This window comes from Canis lupus, chromosome 9 (assembly GCF_011100685.1).
Source record: "Canis lupus familiaris isolate Mischka breed German Shepherd chromosome 9, alternate assembly UU_Cfam_GSD_1.0, whole genome shotgun sequence".
Lineage (NCBI taxonomy): Eukaryota > Metazoa > Chordata > Mammalia > Carnivora > Canidae > Canis > Canis lupus.
In genome coordinates this window covers 15,187,844-15,212,467 of record NC_049230.1, presented here as the reverse complement: position 1 = coordinate 15,212,467, position 24,624 = coordinate 15,187,844, and the positions used below count along the sequence as shown (strand labels likewise).

Below are 24,624 nucleotides of genomic sequence, written 5' to 3'. Positions count from 1 at the left end.
TTACAAACCCAGGGCTCTTTTCTGAAGCAGAAAGCTGGCTTCTAGCTTTGCTACAAATGTTCTGATAGTTACATAGAAGAAAAAGATGCAGAAGAAAGAAATTTAAGCATTTAAGCTCAAAATGTGATAAGAACTAATCATTTAAAAAGGCCTAGGTGTCTTAAATAAATAAAAGTCCCACTATTTGGATAAAACCAGATGGGTGAAATTTTAAAAGGCAGTTAATTTTATTTATTTGACAGTTAATTTTAAAAGATGAAAATAAAAACAAAATCCATTAAAAGTGGCATAGTAGATGCAAGTTTCTGCTTTTCAGGGGGAAAAAGTCCGTTTTCTTCTGAAATTGGTTATTTTCAGTTAATGGAGCCAAGATGGCATTCAACTTGTTGTCAACGGATTAAAACCCTATACTTTCTTCCAAATGGAAATAAATCTTTCGCTAATCACCAACCTCCAGAAACTAATACTTTCCACTAATTGTTTTAGCAGTCTGTAGTAGAAGCCACTCTTTTGGGTATAACTGCTTCCTCCCTTTTACATCCTTTCAAATCACTTAAAATGAGTAGGAACAGGAACATAGAAAAGAGAATCTGGGATGATAAAATACAGTATTTTACCCATCCCACCAAAACCAATAGATTCTTTGTATAACACTGCTCTAAATAACTTTCATGTGTCTATTCCTATTGGATGGGTGGAATGAGAATACCAATCAGTGATTCTTTGGTCTAAGTCTCATTTAAAGAGTTTCAACTTTTAATCCATGATAGGAAAAGGTTCTATTACTAAGGAAACAGAAAGGTATTATTCCCCAACCTCCATTCCAAAATACCCTGTCATATTTTATAGATAAAGTTAGAGAACTCTGAAAGGATCTGCTTGGTTTCCATTGGGAGGAAGGAAAACAAAAGGGAGTAAAGCAAAAATGCACCACTTAGAGAAAAGTCCTAGGTGATACCTCACATTTTTAAAGTGCTTTATGTGAGAACTTTACACATATTATCTTTTGGTGTTGACCTACTTGTGGGATAGGGAAGAAAACAGTTACTATCCTTACTTTGTACGAAGAAGAACAGAACAGAGACTCAAAGAAGTTAATGACTTGCCCAAAGTCAAGGGCTTAGTATTGATTTTGCTGGCACTACAGTCAGGTCTTTATCTTCCAGTCCAGTGCCTGTTTTGCAAGTGGCCAGGCAATGCAGAAAAGGAGGGCTCAGTGGTGTTCAAACGTGTGGCAGTCAACAATATTCTCCTCTCATTCATAGGAGAGATAATGGTGTCTTAACTGAAGAGGTGGACTTTGGGGAGGAGCCCATTAATAATATATAGAGCTCTAAAAATAGAAAACATTCTAAAAATAACTGGTAACAAACTAAAGGATTATTATCAAGGCCAACTCTTTGGAAGGTAAAGCATTTCAGTGCTGACATCTGTTGAACAGAAAGAGCATTCCTATGGGTTTATACTCTTGTAGGGCAACCCCAGAAAAGTAAAGGCGGCACTCTGAGATTTTTGTCAATTAGTTTAATATATGTCCATAGGTAGTTCATATGAATGCTTAAATTACAAAATTAGCTGCCATGGTCCAAATGTGTGGGACTTTAAGAAAGCTCTTATTAATCAAAAGATAGCTAAGCATATCAACTTTGATTTCTAAAATGTATTTTAAACTTTGTAAAACAAGGCTAATTCTAGAATTATATAGCATTAAAGTAATTAAATCTTATGTTATTTTGTTATTTTAATAACTTAATTTCATGAACTGTTAAAAAAAATATTACATTTGCATCTCCCAGTTTACACATTTCTGCATTAATTTAGAGAAAAATCCATGTGAAAAGTTTTCATGCAGTTACAAAGGCAGCAGCACATACTGCTTTCACAGCAACTTGTTATTGCCTCAGAACACACCTGCACATAAAGCATCAACAAAAAAATATCCACCCACCCCTCTCCCACCAAAAAAACCCAACCTTTTCCCATCCCCAGCAAAAATTACCTGGTACAAGCAGTGACTTAAAAAATGCTTTCTTAGTAGGAAGCATTTATAAAATGCAGAAATCTGAACAAGCTAAATGCTCGTGCAGATAGATGGGCCTCTCCCCCAAGAGTTCCTTCCCCAAGAGGCAGAAAGAACTCTCAATGGTTTAGGAAAGCTCATTTTTAAAAGTATATTTATGCATATTCATGGCTATTTCTTTAAAAGAATATACCCAGCCTCAATTGTGGAAGAAATAAAAGCAGAAGGAAAAGCAAAGGGACACAGCCATAACACAGAGAATAGAGCTTCTCCATGAACATCCAATAGTTTGCAACAACCAAGAAGGAAAAACATGTAACTTCACATAGACCACTGATCTGATCTAGGTGAAGCAGTGAATTTTTCATGCATTTGTTACTCAAGGAAAACGTACAACCACTTAAATACAGCATTCACATTGTCATTAGCTTGTGGTATCAGGTAAGGAAAAAACTGTGCTCCTGTGCTACCTATCCTTAGAATTTTCCATGTACATGTGAGTATCCTAAGTCTTAGAGATATAACACTGTCATCAGCACCTCCCACCTACAAAACATACACTGAACTACATTATGTTTTGAGTCCCTGAAATTTCAATACCACATATAGTGTTCTAAATTTAATTTTTTTACAAGGTTAATGTACACACAGAAGAAAACATCAAGCAATGTTTATTGTGCAATTCCAATAGTTATTTGTGGAATCTTGGCTTAGAGTCAGTCTTCATAGCCTTTGCAACTACCCAGTTTAAACAAAAAGCAACAATCTAATTATGTATCTATAAATTTCATGATATTTCTTCAAACATCAAAGCACTAAAAGCACTGATGATTCATGTTATAATTTTAAAAATATTTTAAAACTACACATATATATCATTCCTTTTATAAAGTAATCAAAATAATTTGGTTATCTGGAAGAGAAATACTGAAACAGAGTCCTTCCATTGCATCTATAACCTCTGTAAAATTCCATATCAAAAACAGAACAGATGATGAAATAAGGATTTCTTAGTCACTTGAGAGTGTTTGAATTTTAAGATGAGAAATTGGTATTTTTTGTTTCCTGTGAATTCAGAGCTTACAGGTGGCATCAGGACTCCGATCTCTGGGATGACTTTACATGGCTTTCACTTTGATTTGTTTCATTTTCATTTGCTTCTTCTCTAATTTCTTTTGCTCACGCCTCAAGGCAGCTTCCTAGAGAAAGGAAATCCAAACTAAGCTCTAAGTACACATAAAAAATCAAAACTAGAAAAAAAAAAATCAAAACTAGAATACTGCCTATATTATTATTCAAAAACCCAGGCTTGTACCATAAATAACTTTCTAAAAGACAGTTATAAAAATTGCTAATATCTATGTTGGTTAATGAAAATCAGCTTAAAATGAAGTAGCAGAAAAAAATGAAGTAGCAGTAACTAATCTCAAATTAGAAAGAAATTAAACGCTATATTTAAGCAGCTTTGTTATTCTGATTTTTACTATACTCAAGAAACACTAATCCAGCTTTCATCATAACATCTATGTGTATCTGCCAAGGATTTGTACTTCAATTCAGAAAAGCTTAAGATCTCCTTTTTCAGGCTGTTAATTGGGCATCTCTTCTTATAAGCATAGATATTAAACCTGAGCACAATACTTTAATGCATAATGTTAAACTGGGAGTTTTTATCATATTTTTATTTATGAATTAGGTTATATTGAAAGAGAAAAAGGAGCTCCAAACACATTATTTTAGTGGCAAAAGTCACTGGTTATTGTTATCTGTACTAAGGGAAGCCTTAGAGACCAAGTCAAAGTATGACTTCACTGGTTGGTTACTAGCCATCACATCTGATTAAAGATTATTTCAGTGGCAATCTCAAACTTAATTTTTTTTAGAAGTTTGAGGTAGAAATATCCTGAGAAACATACTCCTCCACTAGAGGACTGAGAAGATACAGAATAGGAAAAACAGAAGCATGTAGCACATACGGTTATTGATAGTATTACAAATTATGTCTCAAAGGGTCATTTGTAAATTGGTTTGAGAAGTATTGATTGTGTTAGGTTTCAACACTAGCTCAGAAAAAACTACCTCTACAGCATGGAAGCCTGAATGTTTATCCATCCATAGCTGTGCTCTTAAGTACCCCTGAAGAACTGAACCATTATTGTTAACACCACTTTTATGGGAAAACGAACAAAATCAAATGACAAATGGTGAGGAGGCCTGAGTATCCCGGGCAACTTTCCTCAACAGCATTAGTGACACTCCATGGGAGTGACACTCCCATGGCGCTACATAGCCGCCTCACTGTTTCTTGCCAGGAGGTCTCCTGATTTTCTTCCATTCTCAAAATTATTCTTGTTAGAACTCACATCTCCCAGAACTTTGTTCTCTTCTTTTTTTTGACTAGCATTTACAAGGTTTAAAACTGTAGAGGTAGACTATTGCATCTTACTTCACAAAAATGTGAGAACATGCTGATGTTTCAAACATAACATACTACAGCCTAAAAAGCTCTTGAGTTTGAGATCCCAGTTATGTACAAAATAGAAAACAAAAATACAAACAAAAAATATTCAGATTCTCTAATTCTATAAGCAAATTAAACATTTTATAAAATGAGATACATTTGGACCATAGGGCATATGTTCTGTCTTCTATTAAAATTCCTAATTTCTTTCTACTTCAGTTAAGTACTTGGCTTGTACTTAACTTGGCTTGTACTGGTGGAACTTTCAAATATGGGATTGTGCTGGGGAAGGCTAATTTATATCATTCTCTAAGATCACAGACTCAATCTAACCTGGTTTGAAAGGGACAGATTATTTATTTTTCTTAATAGTGCTATCACAACTAATAATGTCCCAAGTGCAGAGAAATGCTCAACTTTTAGGCCTGTGTACACTCCTACACAGAATTTACCTTCACAGTCAAATGGCATAATAGGCATCCTTCTAAATCCTAGTTTTACCAAGCATAAGAAAAGTCTGTCTTACCTCCAGCCTGCGCTGTTTCTCAGGATCTTCCTCATTCATGATTCGCTCCTTCTCTGCTCTTTTCTTCTCCTCACGACGAGACTGCGCGGCTTCCTGTCTTTGCACGTGTGTCAGCTTCAAGAAGTTTTCTTCTACCCGAGCTCGGTTTTTATCTGCTTTCTGTTTGCCCTTCTCCCCAAGAAACAAAGCGTTCATAAGAAATCCATTTCAATCCAACAGAACCACGTCCCATTTAGTATTATTTTTTTATAGGAATACTTTTATAAGACTATTCCCATTTAGCACTTTAGGTCAACTAGCAAACTAGCAAAGATACAATCGCTAAAATCATTGCTCTCTGACTCCCCTGGGGGGGAAACAAAATAAAAGATGCCAACTTATAATAAAAGCTGTGGGTCTTACTTCTCTGTTGAGTCGGAACTTTTTGGCTTTATCAATAGAATAAATCACCATGTTCATCAGGGGTAGCAAAGCCTCCATATCCTTTGGGTAAGTGTTACCTGAGCCAGGCACTGGAAAACAAAGACATTTTCCTATTGAGTTAATGGCAACATTAATACTTCTGGGCCCACCCAACTTTTTTTTTTTTTTTTCTTCCCACCCCACCCCCCACTTTTTTTGTATTAATAGACTTCTTTCTCCAAGTGTCATAGACAGCTAAAATGCAGCAGAAAATAGAAATTAAAATAAATAAAAGGATCTCTTATTGAAGAAATCCCAAAACCAATAAGCAGGCAAGCTTAATGCAGTTTTTTATGGCTATCATTTAGGAGGGAACAATATTCTCCTTAAGATAATCATCTCACAGAAAATGAACCCAGGCAAGACCACAGAGCACTTACCATTAAATGTAAACAATAGTGTCCTCTTAGTGTCAGGCAGCTTTAAAGGCTGACCTTCCCTGTTATAAAAGAAAGGCTATTTAGAAAGAACACAAGAAAGATACTTTCCATTCACATAAATCACCCAACTCACTTAGATGAATAGATATATGCAGATAATCAGTACAGTATTTGGCTTGGAATCCCCAAGTTAAATATAATCTCAGAACCTGAAGGAGCTTTACAGGTCCCTTGGTCCACTTGTCTTATCTGATGGATGCATTCCCAAGTGATCTTTATCCTATACTTGAACACCTCCAGTGAAGCTTCCCAGGCATCAGGATATAGTCCTCTCACCTGGGGAGCCAGAAATGAGCCTATGTTTAAGTATGAGGCCCACATTTTAAATAATATTTTTGCTTATTTTGATGGATTTTTATGTTTTACTTCCAACTCCTCTTTCTATAATGAAGCATCTTATTTTTGAGTTAGGCTCAGAATATATTTAGAAATGATTTACTATAGCATATATAATTTAGTTCTGACTCACCAAAGATTTCCTTTTGTAATCTCTATCAACCCTCCTCTCCTCCCCTCATACAAAAAAGGCTCCATGAATGTCACGTGCCCACAGTGTTGTTACTGAGTTGAGCAAGGCAAGGATGATGCAACACTATCTATCCATAGGCATAAAGACCCGAATAATTCTGACACAGAACTAAAATCCAGATTGGCTTTTAACTGTTCTTAACTCCACAGCTTATGAAAGGAAAGCCCTTAACCAAAAATTTAGGTCAGAGCCAATTCTACATCAAGGGTAAACTTAAATAAGTATCCACTCCTGAGAAAGGATCTGATTACAAATAACAAATTTAAGCTCTGAATATGAACATTCAAACAATGTTACTCTAAAGCCAGGAACGCTATGCACATTGAGAGCATCTGATAATATACTAGGAAAAAATATAACAAATGAAACCAGAAAAGGTCATGAAATAAAATGCAGATATCTCTAATCAAACATAAGTCAAAATCACAGATTCATATCATAAATTTAAAAAGGAAAAATAAACTACTACAACGGATAAAGAAATTAGCAGTTACATTTTCTTAGTATTTGCCATTCTGTAAGAGTTTCATCCATCCCACTGAGTGGCTGGTGCATAATGTGATGACATATTGCAATCTGGGAGGCTTATCTGTTTGTCTCCCATAGGTTTTCAATTACTTTCATGACACATGCAAAGCAAAGGAAAACTTAGAATGCCTGTCATCAACTTTCCTCACTCATTTGGTAAGAAAAATTGGAGAAGCACCTTGCAGGTGTTTCAACAAAGAAAGCTAGTAGGGACAATTAACTTCAATATTTTTATCTCATACGTACTCTTGCATAATTTTTGGACCAGAGAACTGGTCTGAAAAATGAACGGATTCAATCTTGTCAGCATAGTGTGTAAGAAAGTGAACCATCTGAAAAAAAGAAAAAAAAATTTTAAAGTAGGATTTGATGCATTTCCCTTTTTTCATAAAGATATTCACTCCTTAATCCTCCTTGCTTTTTCACAACAGCATTAAGGCTAAAGCTTTTTAAAAATAAAGTTTAAATAAGAGAAGGGATCTCTCTACAAAGAAACTAGTACCTTTCTTTAGTCACACCAATGATCAAATTTCTTCTATGAGCAGCTGAACATATGTCTCAAAATAATGTTCTAAAACAAGAACAAATGCATGAAGATAAAATCTAAAATAATTTCAGGGGATCGTCATAAACACATCACCTTGAATTTACATTAGAACCGTCTTTGAGCTACTCTATATTTTTATGATGCTAAGATGTACTCCTACCATTCCACAACCAATAGAAAAAAAAGATTCCCTATGCATCTACACTAATGGACTAAATGACATGGTGATGAGGATTAATCCTGTAGTCCTTCTACAAAAACTTGAAAACCATTAGCAATCCTAGGAATAATTTTCTCTTGATTCAGAGAGAAATTACTTGACTAGTCAAACTCGTTTTTTGTAAGTTAATCTACTGCTAAAGAAGGTATTTTAATGTTTGTGTGGGAAAGGAATACAGCATTGCCATAAAATGAAGAACTAGCACAGTGTGACTTTTAGGGGGAGTGCCTTGTAAACGCTGAGGTCTGCAAATGTATGTCTTCTATTGCATTTACCTTTGTATCCATCATTCCCTCTGTGACTTCTCCCATCTCTGACAGGATGGCCAAGGAGTCTGGCAGTCCATACTTTGCTCCAGACTTAGGTTTGTCACTACAAAACTCACTCTAGAAGAAAAAGCAATTGAAGGTAAGACAAATTTTATTATGCACAAACTTTTTTTTTCCCCTCAAGAGAGTATGTTCTGACCTATTTCAAAGTGGTGCTTAACAATTCAAGTGATAGGAACACCTGGGTGGCTCAGTGTTGACCGTCTGCCTTCGGCTTGGGGTGTGATCCTGGAGTCCCAGGATCAAGTCCCATATCGGGCTCCTTGCAAGGAGCCTGCTTCTCCTATCTCTGACTCTCTCTGTGTCTCTCATGAATAAGTAAAATCTTAAAAAAAAACAAAAACAAAAACAATTCAAGTGATATAATTACCCTATGTTTTGAAGTTGACTGCCTATGTAATAAAGAGGAACAATTCTCCATGTATTTGAGTTGGAAAAATGAGACATACCAGATCTTGCATCTCTTTCTGGAGTCGCACCAAGGCTTTCCGAGTGCCAACAGCAAATACATAGGTATCCATGTCTTCATCATTCATGGTTACTTTTATTTGCTTAAAGACAACAACAACAGAATTCACCTGTTAGATTCTGTGATATGCAGAGTTCTATGATGGCCCCTGAGAGTCCCACCCCCTGAGGTCTACATTCTTCCCTTGAATGTGAGAGGAACCTGTGAGTATGATGGCTATCACTCCCATGATTATGTTGTGTCAGAAGCCTGCTGATCAGATGACACTGAGTTAGTCAAAAGGGACTTTATCTTGGAATGACCAATCAAGTGAGCCTTTAAAAGGAACTAGGCCCAAGAAAAGTCTTGAAGCAGGAAAGGGCTTGGGTGGGGGGCTATGGCAAAGACCTCAGAATGGCTTCTAGGAACTGAATGGTTTCCAGTTGGCAACAGTAAGAAAATGGAGACTTACAACCATGGGGACCGGACTTCTGCCAACAACGTAAATGACCTTGAAAAGAGGAACTCAAGCTCTAGAAATTCAAGTTGCTGAACAACTGGACTTATTGGGAGGATAGAGTACCCAGAAAGGGCCTGGGAGCCCTCTGTATACCATCCCCATGCCCATATCTTGCCTCTCTTCCATTGGACTATTCCTGAATTGTATCCTTTATAATAAACCAGTAAATATAACTAAAGCTTTCCTGAGTTCTATGAGCCATTCTAGCAAATTACTGAACCCGAAAGGAGGGCCATGGGAACTTTTGATTTATAGCCAGCTAGTCTCAGAAGTATGAGAGCCTGGGACTTGCAAGTGGCATCTGAAGTATGAGCAGTCTTGTGGGACTGAGACCTTTATTTTATTTTATTTTAAATATTTTATTTATTTATTCATGAGAGAATAAAGGAGACAGAGGCAGAGACATAGGCAGAGGGAGAAGCAGGCTCCATGCAGAAACCTGACGTGGGACTCAATCCCGGGGCTCCAGGATCACGCTCTGGGCCGAAGGCAGGCGCTAAACTGATGAGCCAACCAGAGATCCCCCAGGACTGAGACCTTTAACTTGTAGAATCTGGCACTAACTCCAGTGTACAATGTCAGAAATGAACTGAATTGTTGGACCCACAGCTGGTATCTGGACAACCAGAGAATTGGCTGTTCATGTTCGTAAACACCACAGATAAACAATTTTTAATAACTGCATTGGACCAGGAAGATAAAGTTATAAACCTCAAGAGCCTGGTATGTTAAAACATGGCACTATTTGTCATATTAACTATATCTTAAGATGTCTGGGTCAAAAATTATCAGTACGTAGAGGGAAGTGTTAAAGTAGAGAAATACAGGAAAGACCTGGCAAGATGGCAGCTCTAAAAGGATAGGTTTTCTGTTCTTTCATCATTGAGCAGACATTACACAAAACAACACCTTAAATAAAACCCAGAAAAGGGGCTAAAAAATACAGAGACTTGTGTTTATTGAGGCTGTCTTTACAGAAAAAATAAGAGATAAAACAATGGCTGATTCAGAGAAAAAGACATTAAATCTACCTCAAGAAAGAATTGGAGAAAAAAAATTGAAAATGATTACAACATCTGAAGAATAATTTAGGATAGCTGAAGATGCAGCAAAATTTCCTCCTTTCTACCTAGTAAGATGGTATCTAGTAGGAGAAAGAATGATAGGACTCTTAACCATAAATGATAGAACTCTTAAGTAACGAGGCTTTAAAAATTAGTAGATTAAACCACCAGTGGCCATATAAGACAAAATGAAGTGAATAAAAGATACAGATTTGCAACTAAAAATGAAACCTTTAAAATAGTAACCTTGGGGACACCTGGGTAGCTTAGTGGTTGAGCATCTGCCTTCAGCTCAGGTTGTGATCTGGGGTCCTGTGCTCCCCATGGGGATCCTGCTTCTCCCTCTGCCTATGTCTCTGCCTCTCTTGTGTCTCTCATGGATAAATAAATAAAATCTTAAAAAAATAATAAAATAAAATAATAACAATGAGTTTCAATCCAATGACATTCCGAAGTACATAATCATATTACTAATACAGCACTTGTTTACCAAATACTCCTTTGTATTTTGACATATATGCACACATCTCTTGTTCTACTAGTTCATATAAAAGAGACTGTATATTTTGGTTTCCTGTAGCAGAAGGAGCCAATACAATTACTTATTAAATGAATGAAGGGAAGGGCTGGAATGTTGTATTTCTGACAAAGGATACAATTTGCAGATTAGCATGTTGACTTAAACAAAGGGAAGAAGGTATACCAAACAATAAGGTCCCTAGATCATGATTTGAACTCATTCAGCCCAAAATGTTATTTGAAGTAAAATTATTTAAGAAATCCACCTTATTATCAAAGATAAAAGCATTAGCAAGGCACAGAGTAAGATGAGAGTGCAAACTAACTGTGACAACTGTTTCCTCTCCATTATCCAGATGGATTCAGCCAATCTACCTATTGATAGAGTAGTATCTCCTTCCCTACAGAAAGCACATGTTCCCCACTCCCCATAGTTGGTACACTAAGTAGAAAATAATCCATCGACATAGAAAAGGGTCCACTTTTGGCAAGGAACACAAGTTGCCTGAAATTCAGACAGAATCCAGGCAAGGAATGGTGTAAGTTCTAAGAAGTTAAGAATTTAATCTGTACAGAGAAAACCAGTAGGAAGAATACATACCACTTGATCACTCACTGGTCTCATCATTCGGGCCAGGACATTCAGTAAGTCTTGTCTCTTGAGGAACTGAAAAACCAAGAGAATAGTTGCAACTTTTATTACTATAAAGACCTTGAAGGGGGAAATCGAATGTTTCAAGAAATATACTCTACATTTGCCAATTAGTGGAAAGAGGATTTTTACATCTAATTTTTAGCTAAAAGAAAAAGAATAAGACAGTAAATTTGGATTTGGAACCACACTGGAAAACAATTAAAGGAAGATATACGTTATACCACTAATTCTGAACTTACCCTCAGCTGGATGAGCATCCCTTCACAGCACACTCGACCAGAACACCACAAATTGTAGATATGCTCATTCTCTTGGTTCAGCTTTCCTGTGCTTGTTGCTTCTTTGTTAGTTCCATCATCCCCTAGGGGTAAAACCATTTAATGTGATTCACCGAAAATGTTGGGGCCTAATCATCACACTTCCTCCACTCTGACCCCCAAATAATCATAGCTTTAGGGAAGCAATACTTTGCTATCTTACAGAACTCTCCTTCAGACATACATTACAACAGATGGTCATCATTCCTTTAAATACTCTTTGTCTCCATCGAAAAATTATGGAGGGGCACCTGGCTAGTTTAGTCAGTAGAGGATATGACTCTTGATCTCGGGGTTGTGAGTTCAAGCCCCACAGTGGGTGTAGAGATTACTTAAAAATATAATCATGGACTCTAGTGTTACCTGTTAATGATGATTAGCTCAAAATATAAATTTCTCAAAAGTAGATACAAAATGGATGGAGCAAAGTCAGTTAAAATGCCTGTCAAAGGTTAAAACAAACAAAATTCCTAAGCAGTGAATAAAAAATACCATTAATACAAACTATTCAACACTCTTGCCTATGTCTCCTGTGGATTAACTTTAACCAAATTTGCTTTTCCAACAGCAACATGGTAACAATTGGTATTAAGAGTTGTATTTTAGATCTAGAAAGAGCTCAAATTCCAATCATTTCCTTCTTTCATGTAATTCATGCAGTGTAGTATCTGTTCACTGAATGAATACAAAAGAAATTGTTCGACCTCACAAGGGAAAGCACAGTGACACACCAAATGAAAATACATGAGGGGAAGTGGAAGGCATTAAACGCTGTTTTTTGTTTTTTGTTTTTTGTTTCCTGATTTCCAAGTAAAAAAGTACTCTGAAATGCTATGGTACAGTGGAGAGAGTGAGAGAGAGCATGGACTTTTTTTTTTTTTTTTTAAGATTTTATTTATTTATTCATAGAGACAGAGAGAGAGAGAGAGACAGAGAGAGAGAGAGAGGCAGAGACACAGGCAGAGAGGGAGAAGCAGGCATCATACAGACAGCCTGACGTGGGACTCGATCCAGAGCCTCCAGAATCACGCCCTGGGCTGCAGGCGGCGCTAAACCTCTGCACCACGCGGGCTGCCTGAGAGCATGGACTTTGAAAGTAAGTAGACTAGCTTCTCATATCATGGTTGCAATTTAATAGCTTAACATTTCTAGACTTTAGTGCCTCCTTAAGAAAAGAAACTATATCCAACTGACAGTGTTATTACAAGGATTACATAAGAGGGTGCATGGGTGGCTCAATAGGTTAAACTCTGCTCTGGTCATGGTCCCAGGATTGAGCCCCATGTTGGGCTCCCTGCTCAGTGTGAAGCCTGCTCCTCCTTCCCCCCACTGCTGTGCTCTCTCACACACACATTCTCTCCCTCTCAAATAAATAAAATCTTTAAAAAACAAACAAACAAAAACAAAGACTACATAAGAAACAATGTATGCAAAGTACCTAGCGTAACATATAAACAGTAGGCTAAAGAGCTGAGCAGATGGATACTTGCTTACTAAAAAGAAACAAACTAAAAAAAAAAATAAAATAAAATAAAATAAAATAAAATAAAAAGAAACAAACTGAGATGAAGGTGGGGTGAGTCCACCTTACTCCCTCACTACACAAGCATGGGGCTTCCTCTAAGGTACTTCAGTGTATACCTTTTCAATGGATTTGAACTAAAGTTCCCAGAACCTGAGGAAATTCTGAGGGATTTCTAATTTCTAAAAGATGAAATGAAAGCATCAAGCTACCTAAAATGTCAAAATTCCTTGTTTTCAGCCAGACTTCTATCAACTTGTTTTGATAGCACTGTGAATCTTATTCTAATCAGAAGCTGTTTAGCAATTATTGATTAATGAAAAATTAGAAAATTACTTTTTAAATGCAATTAATTCAGTACATAAAACCTAATAAAAATGGGATCCGGGCAGCCCAGGTGGCTCAGCGGTTTAACGCTGCCTTTAGCCCTGGGCCTGATCCTAGAGACCCGGAATCGAGTCCCACGTCAGGCTCCCTGCATGGAGCCTGCTTTTCTCCCTCTGCCTGTGTCTCTGCCTCTCTCTCTCTGTGTCTCTTATGAATAAATAAATAAAATCTTCAAAAAAAATAAAAAATGAGATCCTTCTTCAGAGGAAAAAAAAAAAAGCATCCTCTTCAGCAGTCCATGAAAGCAGTTAGATGCTTATACTGAAGGGAATAAACAGTTCTTACAAGGTGGTATTCAAGCATGCAGCTGGACTTGTATTAGCCTAACTTACCTACTAAGGTAAAGTTGCTCTCCAAAAGCTCTCTGTGAGTGTTAAACCAGGCTTGAGCAAGGCGGCTATTTTTATTCTTCCCAATGATATAATTCATGATGTAAGCGAGCAGACCAGTTACCATCAAAATTTCTAGGTAATAACTCTCCCAACTGTTCTGGAGGTGTGCAGGAACCTAAAGATGAACAATCATTCCATTTAATGTTGGCTGAGGCTGAAGGATGGAGTCTAACTCATGGGATAAAGGAGAATGAGAAAAGTGGATAATTTAGATAATTGACGCTGAATATGGTTATACTTTGAAAAATATGCTCATTTTAGTTTTCTAGGTTAGCTTTGAAAAGATTCTTTAAGGAAATGTGAGGACAATCAAATGGAATGAAAAGCTGGAAAGCCCTCTGTATTAAACTTGATTCTGAGTCTTACCCCCAAAGAAACCCAGTTTCCAGTCTCTTCATCATTCCTTGATAAATACAACTAGGAGGGCTAGAATAAAAACATAGGGGTTGCTTCTCTAAGTGTGGAGTTTTATCAGAAGAATTGATGTCAAGTTCTTTAACAGCTCCCCACTATTACGTCAACACCATCTATATTTAATGATATTTTTAATTATATTTCTGGAATTAGTAACAGCTATTTTGTTGGTTAGTTTGGAATTCAGAATCCTATATACCTACATCAACAATTGTTATTGGGTCTTTATTTTTGCTAGAAGAAGTATCTGGTTTGTCTTCATAACCTTCAAATTCTTCATCATCATATGGCTCACTCTCCGTATCTCCCTCCTACAAAAACGAGGAACAATCTGTTTTCCCCCACAAATGTGGCCAGTAATTGCATCTCATTTTTGTAGGCAATATTTGTAGAGGAAAACAGAATATGTAAGCAGCAGCACAGAACACAGAGATATTCCAAGTTTATAACAAATGATAACTCTCCATGCATTTGAACTTTGATATAATTCCCACCTATACACAGTTCTATTCTCCAACCATTCCAGGTAGGCTTTCCATAGAGAAGAAAAATATAATTCATTCTTCCATCAGTGTAAAAGGTGGAACATATCACAAAACATTTAGAAGAGCTCTGCCTACTGAACAAAAATGAAGATAGCTGAGAGTAAAGGTCTCCTTAGATCTGGGTATTACTTTTAATGTCTGGGAAAGGGCCAGTTACAAATCTTCTAATCTTTCCACTTTCCCAAGAATCAAGAAAAAGAACCTCACCTGGGTATCTGCATCTTCAAAATCTCCTTCTTGGTTTTCATCCTGCCCTTCCAACTCCACAGTGGTCTCGTCTTCATCATCTTCAGTAGTTATCACCCGTTGAGGAGATTCAGTAACAGAATCTTCTGTGACATCCTCAAATTCAGCAAAGTCATTATCATCATATTCTACTATGTCTTCCTCATCCTCAAAATCATCAAACTTGGCTTCAGAGACACTCCCGAACACCAAAAGGACAACACAGAAAGCAAGGGAGGCTTTCATTGCACCTTAAAAATGAGTTAAAAATAATAATAAATCAAAATTCTAAATGGACTACTATATATATAGATATATATATATATCTATATATATCAAATTTTATAGTTAAAAAAATCAATCTGTGACTCTCTCCTGCTTTTTAAAATTTTAATACTATTCACTTCATTTTTGTTTAAAGATTTTATTTATTTATTCATGAGAGACACAGGGAGGCAGAGACACAGGCAGAGGGAGAGGCAGGCTCCATGCAGGGAGCCTGACGTGGGACTCGATCCCAGGTCTCCAGGATCACACCCTGGGCTGAAGGCGGCGCTAAACCACTGAGCCACCCAGGCTGCCCACAACTATCTTTTTTTTAAAAAAAAGATTTATTTATTTATTCATTGGGGGGAGGGGGCAGAGACACAGGCAGAGGGAGACGCAGGCTCTTCGCAGGAGCCGCACGTGGGACTCGATCCCGGATCCCAGGATCATGACCTGAAGGCAGCCACCCAACCACTGAGCCACCCAGGTGTCCCAAAATGCAACTACCTGTTAGCAGTAATATGTAAATAGTAAAACCATTTGTCCTCAGATCAACTTTGTGTGTGTATATGTGAACATCATCATCATGAAAGCTAATGTTTAAGATATAAAAGTTCTAGGGATGCCTGGGTGGCTCAGTGGTTGAATGTCTGCATTCAGCTCAGGGCATGATCCTGGAGTCCTGGGATCCAGTCCCACGTCAGGCTCCCTGCATGGAGCCTGCTTCTCCCTCTGCCTATGTCTCTGCCTCTCTCTCTCTGTGTGTGTCTCTCATGAATAAATAAATAAAATCTTTGTTAAAAAAGAGAGAGAGAGAGAGAGAGAGATAAAAGTTCTAGGCCCTGTCCTAAAGGCTTTACAGTAAAAAAGCAACAAATTTAATCCTCATAAAAACCCTTTGAGAAAAGTAGCATTAACATCTCCATTTCACAGATAAATAGAAATGAGGTGCAGGGACACTAAGTAATACAAATACCAAGTGGCACAGAGCTATGATTTTGATCCCAGTTATGCTTCCAAAATCCCTACTATGAACTGCTTCTCAAGATGATTTTCAAATGTAAGCCAGTGGCTGTGATTTTAATCATTTACTTAAAAGTAGTAATTTTTTTTTTTTGGGTGGGCAGCAAAGCAAGGTTTATTGAGTGAAAGTAAAATTTATTGAATGATAGAGTACAAAGATCCCAAAGAGGACACGAGAGAGTTGCCCAAAATAGTAATTTTTTGTCAACAAAATTGTTCCTAGTATACATAATGGGATTAAATACATCAGCATTTCATAGCTTTCTGAAGAGAATACTAGGTATTCCACCATCTAAACAAGTTCTGAACCAATAAATACAATGAAATCAGATCTATGACAAAAATGTGCCAAATGATATGAAAACATCTTACCAAACAGGTAAGGCTTTACCAAAAAGGGAGAACATTTGATCCACAGTTTGAAGCATAGTTAGATTTAAAACATCAAGTCTATTTAGGTTGTATTTCTAGTTCTTCTTTCTCATCTGAACACAAGCCCTATAGCACCAATTGTGTAACAGACATGTCCATTTTTATGCCCTACTCACTTTTTCTATATAGGGTCAAATAATAAATATATAGGCTTTGTGGATAGCATACTGTCTCCATTACATATTCTTCTTTTTAAAAACAATCCTTTAAAAATGTAAAAACCAGGGGATCCCTGGGTGGCTCAGCAGTTTAGCGCCGCCTTCGGCTCGGGGCATGATCCTGGAGACCCAGGATCAAGTCCCGCATCAGGCTCTCTGCATGCAGCCTGCTTCTCCCTCTGCCTGTGTCTCTGCCTCTCTCTCTCTCTTTCTCTCTCTCTCTGTGTCTATCATGAATAAATAAATAAAATCTTTAAAAAAATAAGAATGTAAAAACCATTCTTAGTTCATAAGCTATACAAAGACAGTCTAGTCTGTCTCTCAGGCTGCAGCCTGCTGAGCACTGCCCTACAATCACCTTAAAACCAGCAGGTACCTGAATTTCTCTATCTCTATAATATCAATCCCATTTTCCAGTCTTGTTGAAAAGAAAGATATCTAATTTTTCACTTTCTTTTTCCTTTGATACCTAAACAGACATCAAATCCTGATGTTTCCTTCGTTGGTTCCCAAAGCCACCATGATAATCCAAGTTATCACCTGCTAAAGAATCACAGTGATATTCTAAATGATCTCCCCATCTAAACTCTCTCCCTACCCCCTTCTTCTCTTCCTAAAAGACATCATCTTCCTAAAACACAACTTTTATTCCATAAGAATTTAATAACCATCAAAAGCTAACCAATTCCTATAGAATATTATAAACCCTTCTGGCTTTCACTGCCTTTCATAAGATAATCCTACCATATCTAATCAAATGTACCCTCACTGAACACATCACCACATCAAATACTATGCCAAGAGAAGTAAAACATCATAAATTTGCATGATACTTTAGCTGCAAGGGATTGTATTATAGTATTAGTTATGATAGTAAAAAATTTGAAAAGTTGGGTTAAACTGTGGGTACATACAAAAAACAAATTCAAGTTTTTTGTCCATTAAAAATTGTTACAGGGCAGCCCAGGGCCTGATCCTGGAGACCTGGAATTAAGTCCCACATCAGGCACCCTGCATGGAGCCTGCTTCCCCGTCTGCCTGTGTCTGCCTCTCTCTCTCTCTGTCTCTCATGAATAAATAAAATCTTTAAAAAAAAATTGTTACAAATGAAGTAAGAAGCTCTGTTTTTGTTTTTGTTAAAGATTGTATTTATTCATGAGAGACACAAAGAGGCAGAGGCAGAGGGAGAAGTAGGCTCCCTGCAGGGAGCCCAATGCGGGACTCAATCCCAGGACCCCGGGATCAAGACCAGAGCCGGATCAAGACCAGAGCCAAAGGCAGATGCTCAACCACTGAGCTACCTAGGCATCCTGAAGCTCTGTTGCTTTAAAAACAAATACACATAAACAAAAAGGTTTTGACATATATCTCTAAGTAGTTACTTTATATGGTAAGATAATGCACATTTTGCCTTTGTAATTTTCCTATGATGTGCTTTTGTATTAAAAAGTTCTTGGGACCCCTGGGTGGCTCAGTGGTTGAGTGTGTGCCTTCAGCCCAGGGCGTGATCCTGGAGTCCGGGGATGGAGTCCCCACATCAAGCTCCTCGCATGGAGCCTGCTTCTCCCTCTGCCTATGTCTCTGTCTCTGTCTCTCATGAATAAATAAATAAAATCTTTAAATAAATAAATAATAAAAAGTTCTTTAAAAAAATAAAACATGGTTCCTGTACTCAAGAAGTGCTACAGACTATAGGATAGCTATAGCAGGGGCCTGAAATGACATATTTTAGAAGTTTGGTACAATGAAACATTGGGTTTGTAGACCTAAGTTAGTTAGGGTAATTAGGCTAGAAAGACCAGCAGGAGCCAAATCATGATGATCCTCATTTAAATACCACACTAAGGGCAGCCCCAGTGGCACAGCGGTTTAGCACCGCCTGCAGCCCAGGGCGTGATCCTGGAGACCCGGGATCCAGTCCCACATTGGGCTCCCTGCATGGAGCCCGCTTCTCCCTCTGCCTGTGTCTCTGCCTGTCTCTCTCTCTCTCTGAATGAATGAATAAATAAATCTTAATAAATAAATAAATAAATAATAAATACCACACTAAGGAGTTTGGATAATTAGAATCAACTAAAGGACTTAGGTAGGAGAGTGGCACCATCAGATTTGCAATTTAATCCTGATAGCTTATACCTAGGGTGAACTGGAATAGGGCACATGAGGCAGGAAAAATAGAAGTGGCTGAGACAGATAAGAGATAAAACAGGATTGAACTGGCAGTGCTGTTGGGAACAAACAGGAAAAGAGATCTGACAGATACTAAGAATTATACTTGTCAGCATGAAGTGACTGGATATAGGGAATGTGAGAAAGTTAGATTTGGGTGATTCCAAGTTTTGTCTTGAACAAAGTCATCCTTGAGATAAAGAATAAAGGAGAAAAATTGGGGGAGGAGGCAATAAATTTAGTACCTGTTGAAAAGTTTGGAGTATAAAAAAAGTTTGGAGTATTTTCAGGTAGTATGTTGGATGATTAACATTTATCTCTTAATGTTCACAAAATCCCTATAAAAAGGAATTATAACCTATTTTACAGATGGAGAAAAAGACGTAGTTTGAAATATAAGTCTGGAGTTCAGGATAGAAGCCTAAGATGGAAACAGAGATGGTGCCAGAATGGATGAGATCCCCAGGGAGTATTAAGAGTTAGGAGAATAAAAAAAACAACACTACCCAAAACTCTAGAAACGAATCATAACAGCTTAAGAGTTAGGCATAATAGGAAGAACTGTAATGGGAAACTAAGAAGGAATGGTTAGAAAAGAAAAAGAGACTCTGGTCAAAGTGGTATCATAGAAGTCAAAGGAGAAGCATATTTCTAAGGAAACAGACCTCAGTTTCAATTGCTGCAGAAAGTTCAAGTAAGAAACAGAGCAGAAATTTCCAAATACTAACAAAATCATTATTGGCAACTGCAAGGAGGTGATCAAGACAGAAGCCAGAATGGAGGGAGTTGAGTACTAACGGAAGTGAATGGGTGGCAAAAAGGAGTATACAGTACTCTTTCCGGGTACTCTAGGATAGTGAATATTCTATATCTCATATTTACAGTGCTGTAAATTCGTAAAGGAATTAGTTGAATATCAAAGGTTATTGCCCAATACCTTGTAATCCATGGCTACTCAAGAAACATACTTAAGGGACGCCCAAGTGGCTGAGTGGTTGAGCATCTGCCTTTGGCTCAGGGCATGATCCTGCTCCAGGGATCTAGTCCTGAGTCAGGCTTCCTGTGAGGAGCCTGCTTCTCTCTCTCTGCCTATATCTCTGCCTCTTTCTCTGTATCTCTCATGACTAAATAAATAAAATCTTAAAAAAGAAAAATACTTAAGATTCAACAAAATTCATAAAATCTGAAAGGCACAAATGATTTGATAAATGCCATAAAGGACAGGCCAATAGCATATCCTTTCCAATATCTGATCTTTGAAGTCAGCACCAGGGGACATTTTATGGAAAAAACATAGCTGCTTTCTCTCTCTTTTTTAATTTATTTGACAGAGACAGAGAGAACACGTAGGGGGAGCTGGGAGAAGGAGGAGAGGGAGGGAGAGGGAGAAGCAAGGCTTCCCACCCAGCAGGGAGTCCAATGCAGGGCTGGATCCCAGGATCCTGGCTGGGACCATGACCTGAGCCACCCAGGCGCCTCCACAGCTGCCTTCTCAACACCAATTTTTTTTTTTAAGATTTTATTTATTTATTCATGAGAGACACAGAGAGAGAGAAGCAGAGACACAGGCAGAGGGAGAAGCAGGCTCCATCCAGGGAGCCTGACTCAGAGCTGGATCTCGGGACTCCAGGATCACAATCTGGGCCGAAGGCAGGCGCCAAACCGCTGAGCCACCCAGGGATCCCCCTCAACACCAATCTTAAAGAGGTTTGTGATATGTCTTCAAACATCTGTAGCTTACTTTAATAATTTTTTATTATAGTCAAAAGTGGAAGAAATACGAAAAAGAGCACATACTTTGGTGGAGTTACATTGTTAGAAAAACATCAGCTCTACCATTTACAAGCCATATGATCTTAGACTAATTACCTAAAATTCACCGTTCCCCACATACAAAAAAAGGGATACCCATTCACTATTGGCCTCACTTATAAGGCTGTAGTTGGTATTACAGGAGATATGTGCCTGGCACATACAAGGCATTCAATAAATACTAGTTCTCATTCCTTCCTTCTCCTGTGCCTTATGAACACACTTTAATATTTAAAATATTAAATATTTTAGTGCTTCCCTTTCCAGATTTGTTTTATACTTTTTCAAAGAGAAGCAAATAAAGATTAATATTGGCACAGGCCACTTGATTAACCGCCAGAAAGTCTCATTATTTCAAATTGAACTTCCACCTAGAATGTTCACACCACAGAAAACATTTCTAAGATAACTTAGCACTGTAACAGGCTTCTTCAAGGTTATTTAGGTTAAAATTATCCAAGTCACTTATATCTTGGCCTTCCCTCTGAGAAGTTTCTCTGCTGCACCTGTCATCTCATTTCTCAAAGGCACAACTCCTTGCCAGGACACCCGTTCCTGAGAGTCCTGGGCAGGAAACACAAGCACTAACAAGTCTGGGGTCTGATTATCTCCTGCTAGCTCACTCCGTAGTCTCCCGGTAACTGGGTCTGGACTTAAAAAACCTGAAGAGCAATAAATGAGGAAATCATTCCTTGTCATTTTATTTTATCTTTTTAATTTTTATTTATTTATGATAATCACAGAGAGAGAGAGAGGCAGAGTCACAGGCAGAGGGAGAAGCAGGCTCCATGCACCGGGAGCCTGACGTGGGATTCGATCCCAGGTCTCCAGGATCGCGCCCTGGGCCAAAGGCAGGCACCAAACCGCTGCGCCACCCAGGGATCCCATTCCTTGTCATTTTAGATTAGGCCTTTCTGACAAGTGCCAGACTACCAGACTTCTGCAAATCATGTAGACATTTCCTTGTCTCCTTACACCCGTTGGATAAAAACCGCCTTATGTCAGAAACCTTCAGAGAAGACTGACCACAGAGACTGTTGCTTCTGTTAAGCCACCAGGGTCTAGTTTTTTTCAACCATGGAGAATCATTTCATCCTAACAGTTATACTCCACTCTTCCTGCTGCACACTGTAAGCTTCCTGTAACTTTGCCCTTCTAGTTGGCATCTGCCCATACCTCTGCGGGGAAGTTCTCAAAAACCGTTAAAATCACCCCAACCCCGAAGACCAAGAGAAAATGGGCCTTGGGGTGGACGACGTTTGTTTTCTGTTTTTAAGAAGGTCAGGAGAGGTGAGAAGGCGTGATCCATGTCACCCGGGGCCTGACTTGGAGGGGCTGGGTGGTAAAGGGACTCGGCTAGGCCACGCAACTTAAAGTCACCGCTCGGCCTGGCCCGGCTGCACCGACTAAACACGTCATGGCCCGTTTCCTACCTGTACCGGCGGCAAGAACTCGGCCCGACACTCCTGCGGCCGCGGCTTCTCGGCCCGGCCGCCACTTGCGCGGTCGCCGCGGTTTTACTGTCCCTCGATCCCTCTAGGACACAGCCGGACCAGGTAGCTCAGTCACGCTGAGCCACTCTTTACGTAGTCTCCGCCATCCGTTACGTAGAATGCGTGCGGACTGTCCGCGCCTGCGCGCGGCGAGGGGCGGGGGGCGAGGGAGCGGCCTGCGGCCTCAGGAACCGCGCGAGACCTCCTCCTCCCCGCCCAGCAGAGGCAAGGTGGGGCCGCTGGGAAGATTACATAATCTCGGCTCGCGGGCCGGAACTGCCTGCGCCGATCCCAGCCCTCTCCGCTAGGGCTCAGTCGAATTGTCATCACTCTGAACTGGTGCTCCGGAAGCTAAAGGTGGCCATGGTCTATGGGACCACGTGGCCAGAGATATGCGGAAAATGTTGCCTAGGTCGTATTTGCAAAGGACCAGAGTTTAGGGAGTCCACAATTTTATGTATATGTGGTTTCCGCCCAATTCCTTTTCTTGGGATTTCTAGACAGCTGTCATTGCTACGCTTTCTTCACCCCTAGGCCGCCTCCCGGGCTACGAGCGCTCTTCCAGCAGTAGCAGCAGCAGCAGCAGCAGCAGCGTCGGGCGGAGTGAGAAGTCTGGAAGGTGTTCTGGAGCTTTAAGGTCCCGAGCCCGCGGCGCCTTCCGGGAGCCGTAGCCCCAGGCCCCGCCCTTCGGCCCGCGCTCTCTGCACTGCGCATGTCAGCTTTGCGTTCCCCTCCCCCCGGTCAGCAACGGGCCGAGAAGCGGCGGCGGTGGCGGCGGCGGCGAAGAAGGGGGCGGAGAGGAAGGAGCGCGGCGGACGCGGCCTGGACCGCGCGTACTCTGGCGGTAGGGTTCTCTCCGCGTCGGCGGTAGTGTCAGCTGCCGCTGCAGCCACAGCAGCAGGTCTGTGCGAGGTGGGTCTGAGTCGGGGTCGCTACCCCTTGGGGCGACTTGAGGCAACTGCGGGGCCTAGTGAAGGCCAGGGAACCGCGGCCTCGTTTAACAAAGAGTCTGTGAAGCTTCGGGGCAGCAGAGGCCCAGGGGGCCTGGAGGGGTGGGAGTGCGAGGCGGAGGCCTCCAGAGGTCCTTCCCGACCTCGTCGCTTCCACAGCTCCCGCTTCTCCCGTAACTCTCATTGTGGCCCAGTTGGCGGCTTTCCGGAGGCGGCGCCCGCCCGCCCTACTGAAAAAGGGATTTGCTGGGTGCGGGGCTCCTGGTAGGGATAGCCACAAAGAGGGTTCTGACCAAAGTCGGCAGCAGTTGGCGGATGCCAGCCTCCGAATCGGGGGGACGCGATGGGTAAAAGTTGCCCAATCGGAAGCCAGTAAAAATATAGTCAGTGATCTTCGTGCAGCCTTGAGTACATCCCTCTTGTCGCACAAAGTTTTTTGTGGCCTATTTAAGAGCCTATCTGATGCAAGTAAATAATTTATGTGGAGTTGCAAGCACACGCACCAATAACATAAGAAGGAACTATCGTGCTAGTTGAGAGTTTTGGGGAATCAGCTTTCCTTATCACCCTAGTGAAGCATTCCCCTTTGCTCCTCACTCCTTGAGGCGGTCGTTCAATTTCCTTAGGTTGTGTATTGTGTTTTGTAAATGATGTTTTTATGTCTATTCTCCATATGCATGCCCTCGAGCTCCCAGAGGGCAGAAGTTATGTCTTAATTCACTCTATTTCCAGAGCCAAGCCCAATTCTGGCACATAGGAGGTGAGCAATATGTAGTTCATACAGAAATTAGATTTTTAGCGGCGGGAAAAAAAAAAGCATGTTGCATTTTCCTTTACCTAGAAGGGACATTATATGGTTTGATCTGCAGTGCATTCAAAGAATATTTTTATTGATGTCTGCTGTGTGCCTTTTAGGTAGCACTGTTCTGTCTGTGACCCCTGCCCTCCTGAGACTTACTTTCTAGTGGGGGAAGGAGAGATAAAACATAAATACAGAGGTTATACTGTATGTTAGAAGATGATTACTGACTTAGGTTTAAAAAAAAAAAAAAAGCTTAGAGGGATGGGGAGGTGTACTGCATTTTGAAGTAGGGTGGGCAGGGAGTATTTACAGACCAGCTGATATTTAAGCAGAGTAGAAGGAGATGAAGGAGTGAGCCTAGCAAGTATTAGGGTGAAGGAACTTTCCAGGCAGAGGGAAAAGCAAGTGTAAAGACCTTGAAGAGGACAATGCTGTTTTTTTTTTTTTA

General features: G+C 39.7%; 2 protein-coding genes and 1 long non-coding RNA gene across 5 annotated transcripts in view; 2 read left to right on the top strand and 1 right to left on the bottom strand.

Annotated features, from left to right (window-relative positions):
* Window positions 1-1,507: 1,507 nt before the first annotated feature.
* CCDC47 (coiled-coil domain containing 47) lies at window positions 1,508-22,630 on the bottom strand. Its single transcript, XM_038546904.1, has 13 exons — window positions 22,365-22,630; window positions 15,053-15,321; window positions 14,504-14,611; window positions 13,827-14,001; window positions 11,508-11,629; window positions 11,215-11,280; window positions 8,512-8,613; window positions 8,009-8,119; window positions 7,213-7,298; window positions 5,850-5,908; window positions 5,410-5,519; window positions 5,008-5,175; window positions 1,508-3,219 (listed from the first exon to the last, which is right to left on the bottom strand). The coding sequence occupies exons 2-13, from the start codon at window positions 15,314-15,316 to the stop codon at window positions 3,139-3,141; spliced, it is 1,452 nt and encodes a 483-aa protein (XP_038402832.1). The 5' UTR covers window positions 15,317-15,321; window positions 22,365-22,630; the 3' UTR covers window positions 1,508-3,138.
* Window positions 8,167-9,203, top strand: LOC111097320. 2 transcript variants are annotated; one of them, XR_005364303.1, is made up of 2 exons: window positions 8,167-8,734; window positions 8,954-9,203. It is a non-coding gene; the product is annotated as an uncharacterized LOC111097320 (long non-coding RNA). The 2 variants fall into 2 exon arrangements; XR_005364304.1 differs by having other exon boundaries at window positions 8,171-8,734; window positions 8,964-9,203.
* A 151-nt stretch (window positions 22,631-22,781) lies between the features above and the next one.
* DDX42 (DEAD-box helicase 42) overlaps window positions 22,782-24,624 on the top strand; it is a 37,264-nt gene continuing 35,421 nt past the window's right edge. Inside the window, exon 1 of one of the 2 annotated variants that reach the window (XM_038546892.1) lies at window positions 22,782-23,325. The gene's annotated coding sequence lies outside the window, so the exon portion shown is untranslated. Of the gene's footprint in view, window positions 23,337-24,624 lie in introns of both variants that reach the window. The other variant, XM_038546891.1, reaches the window with a different exon arrangement.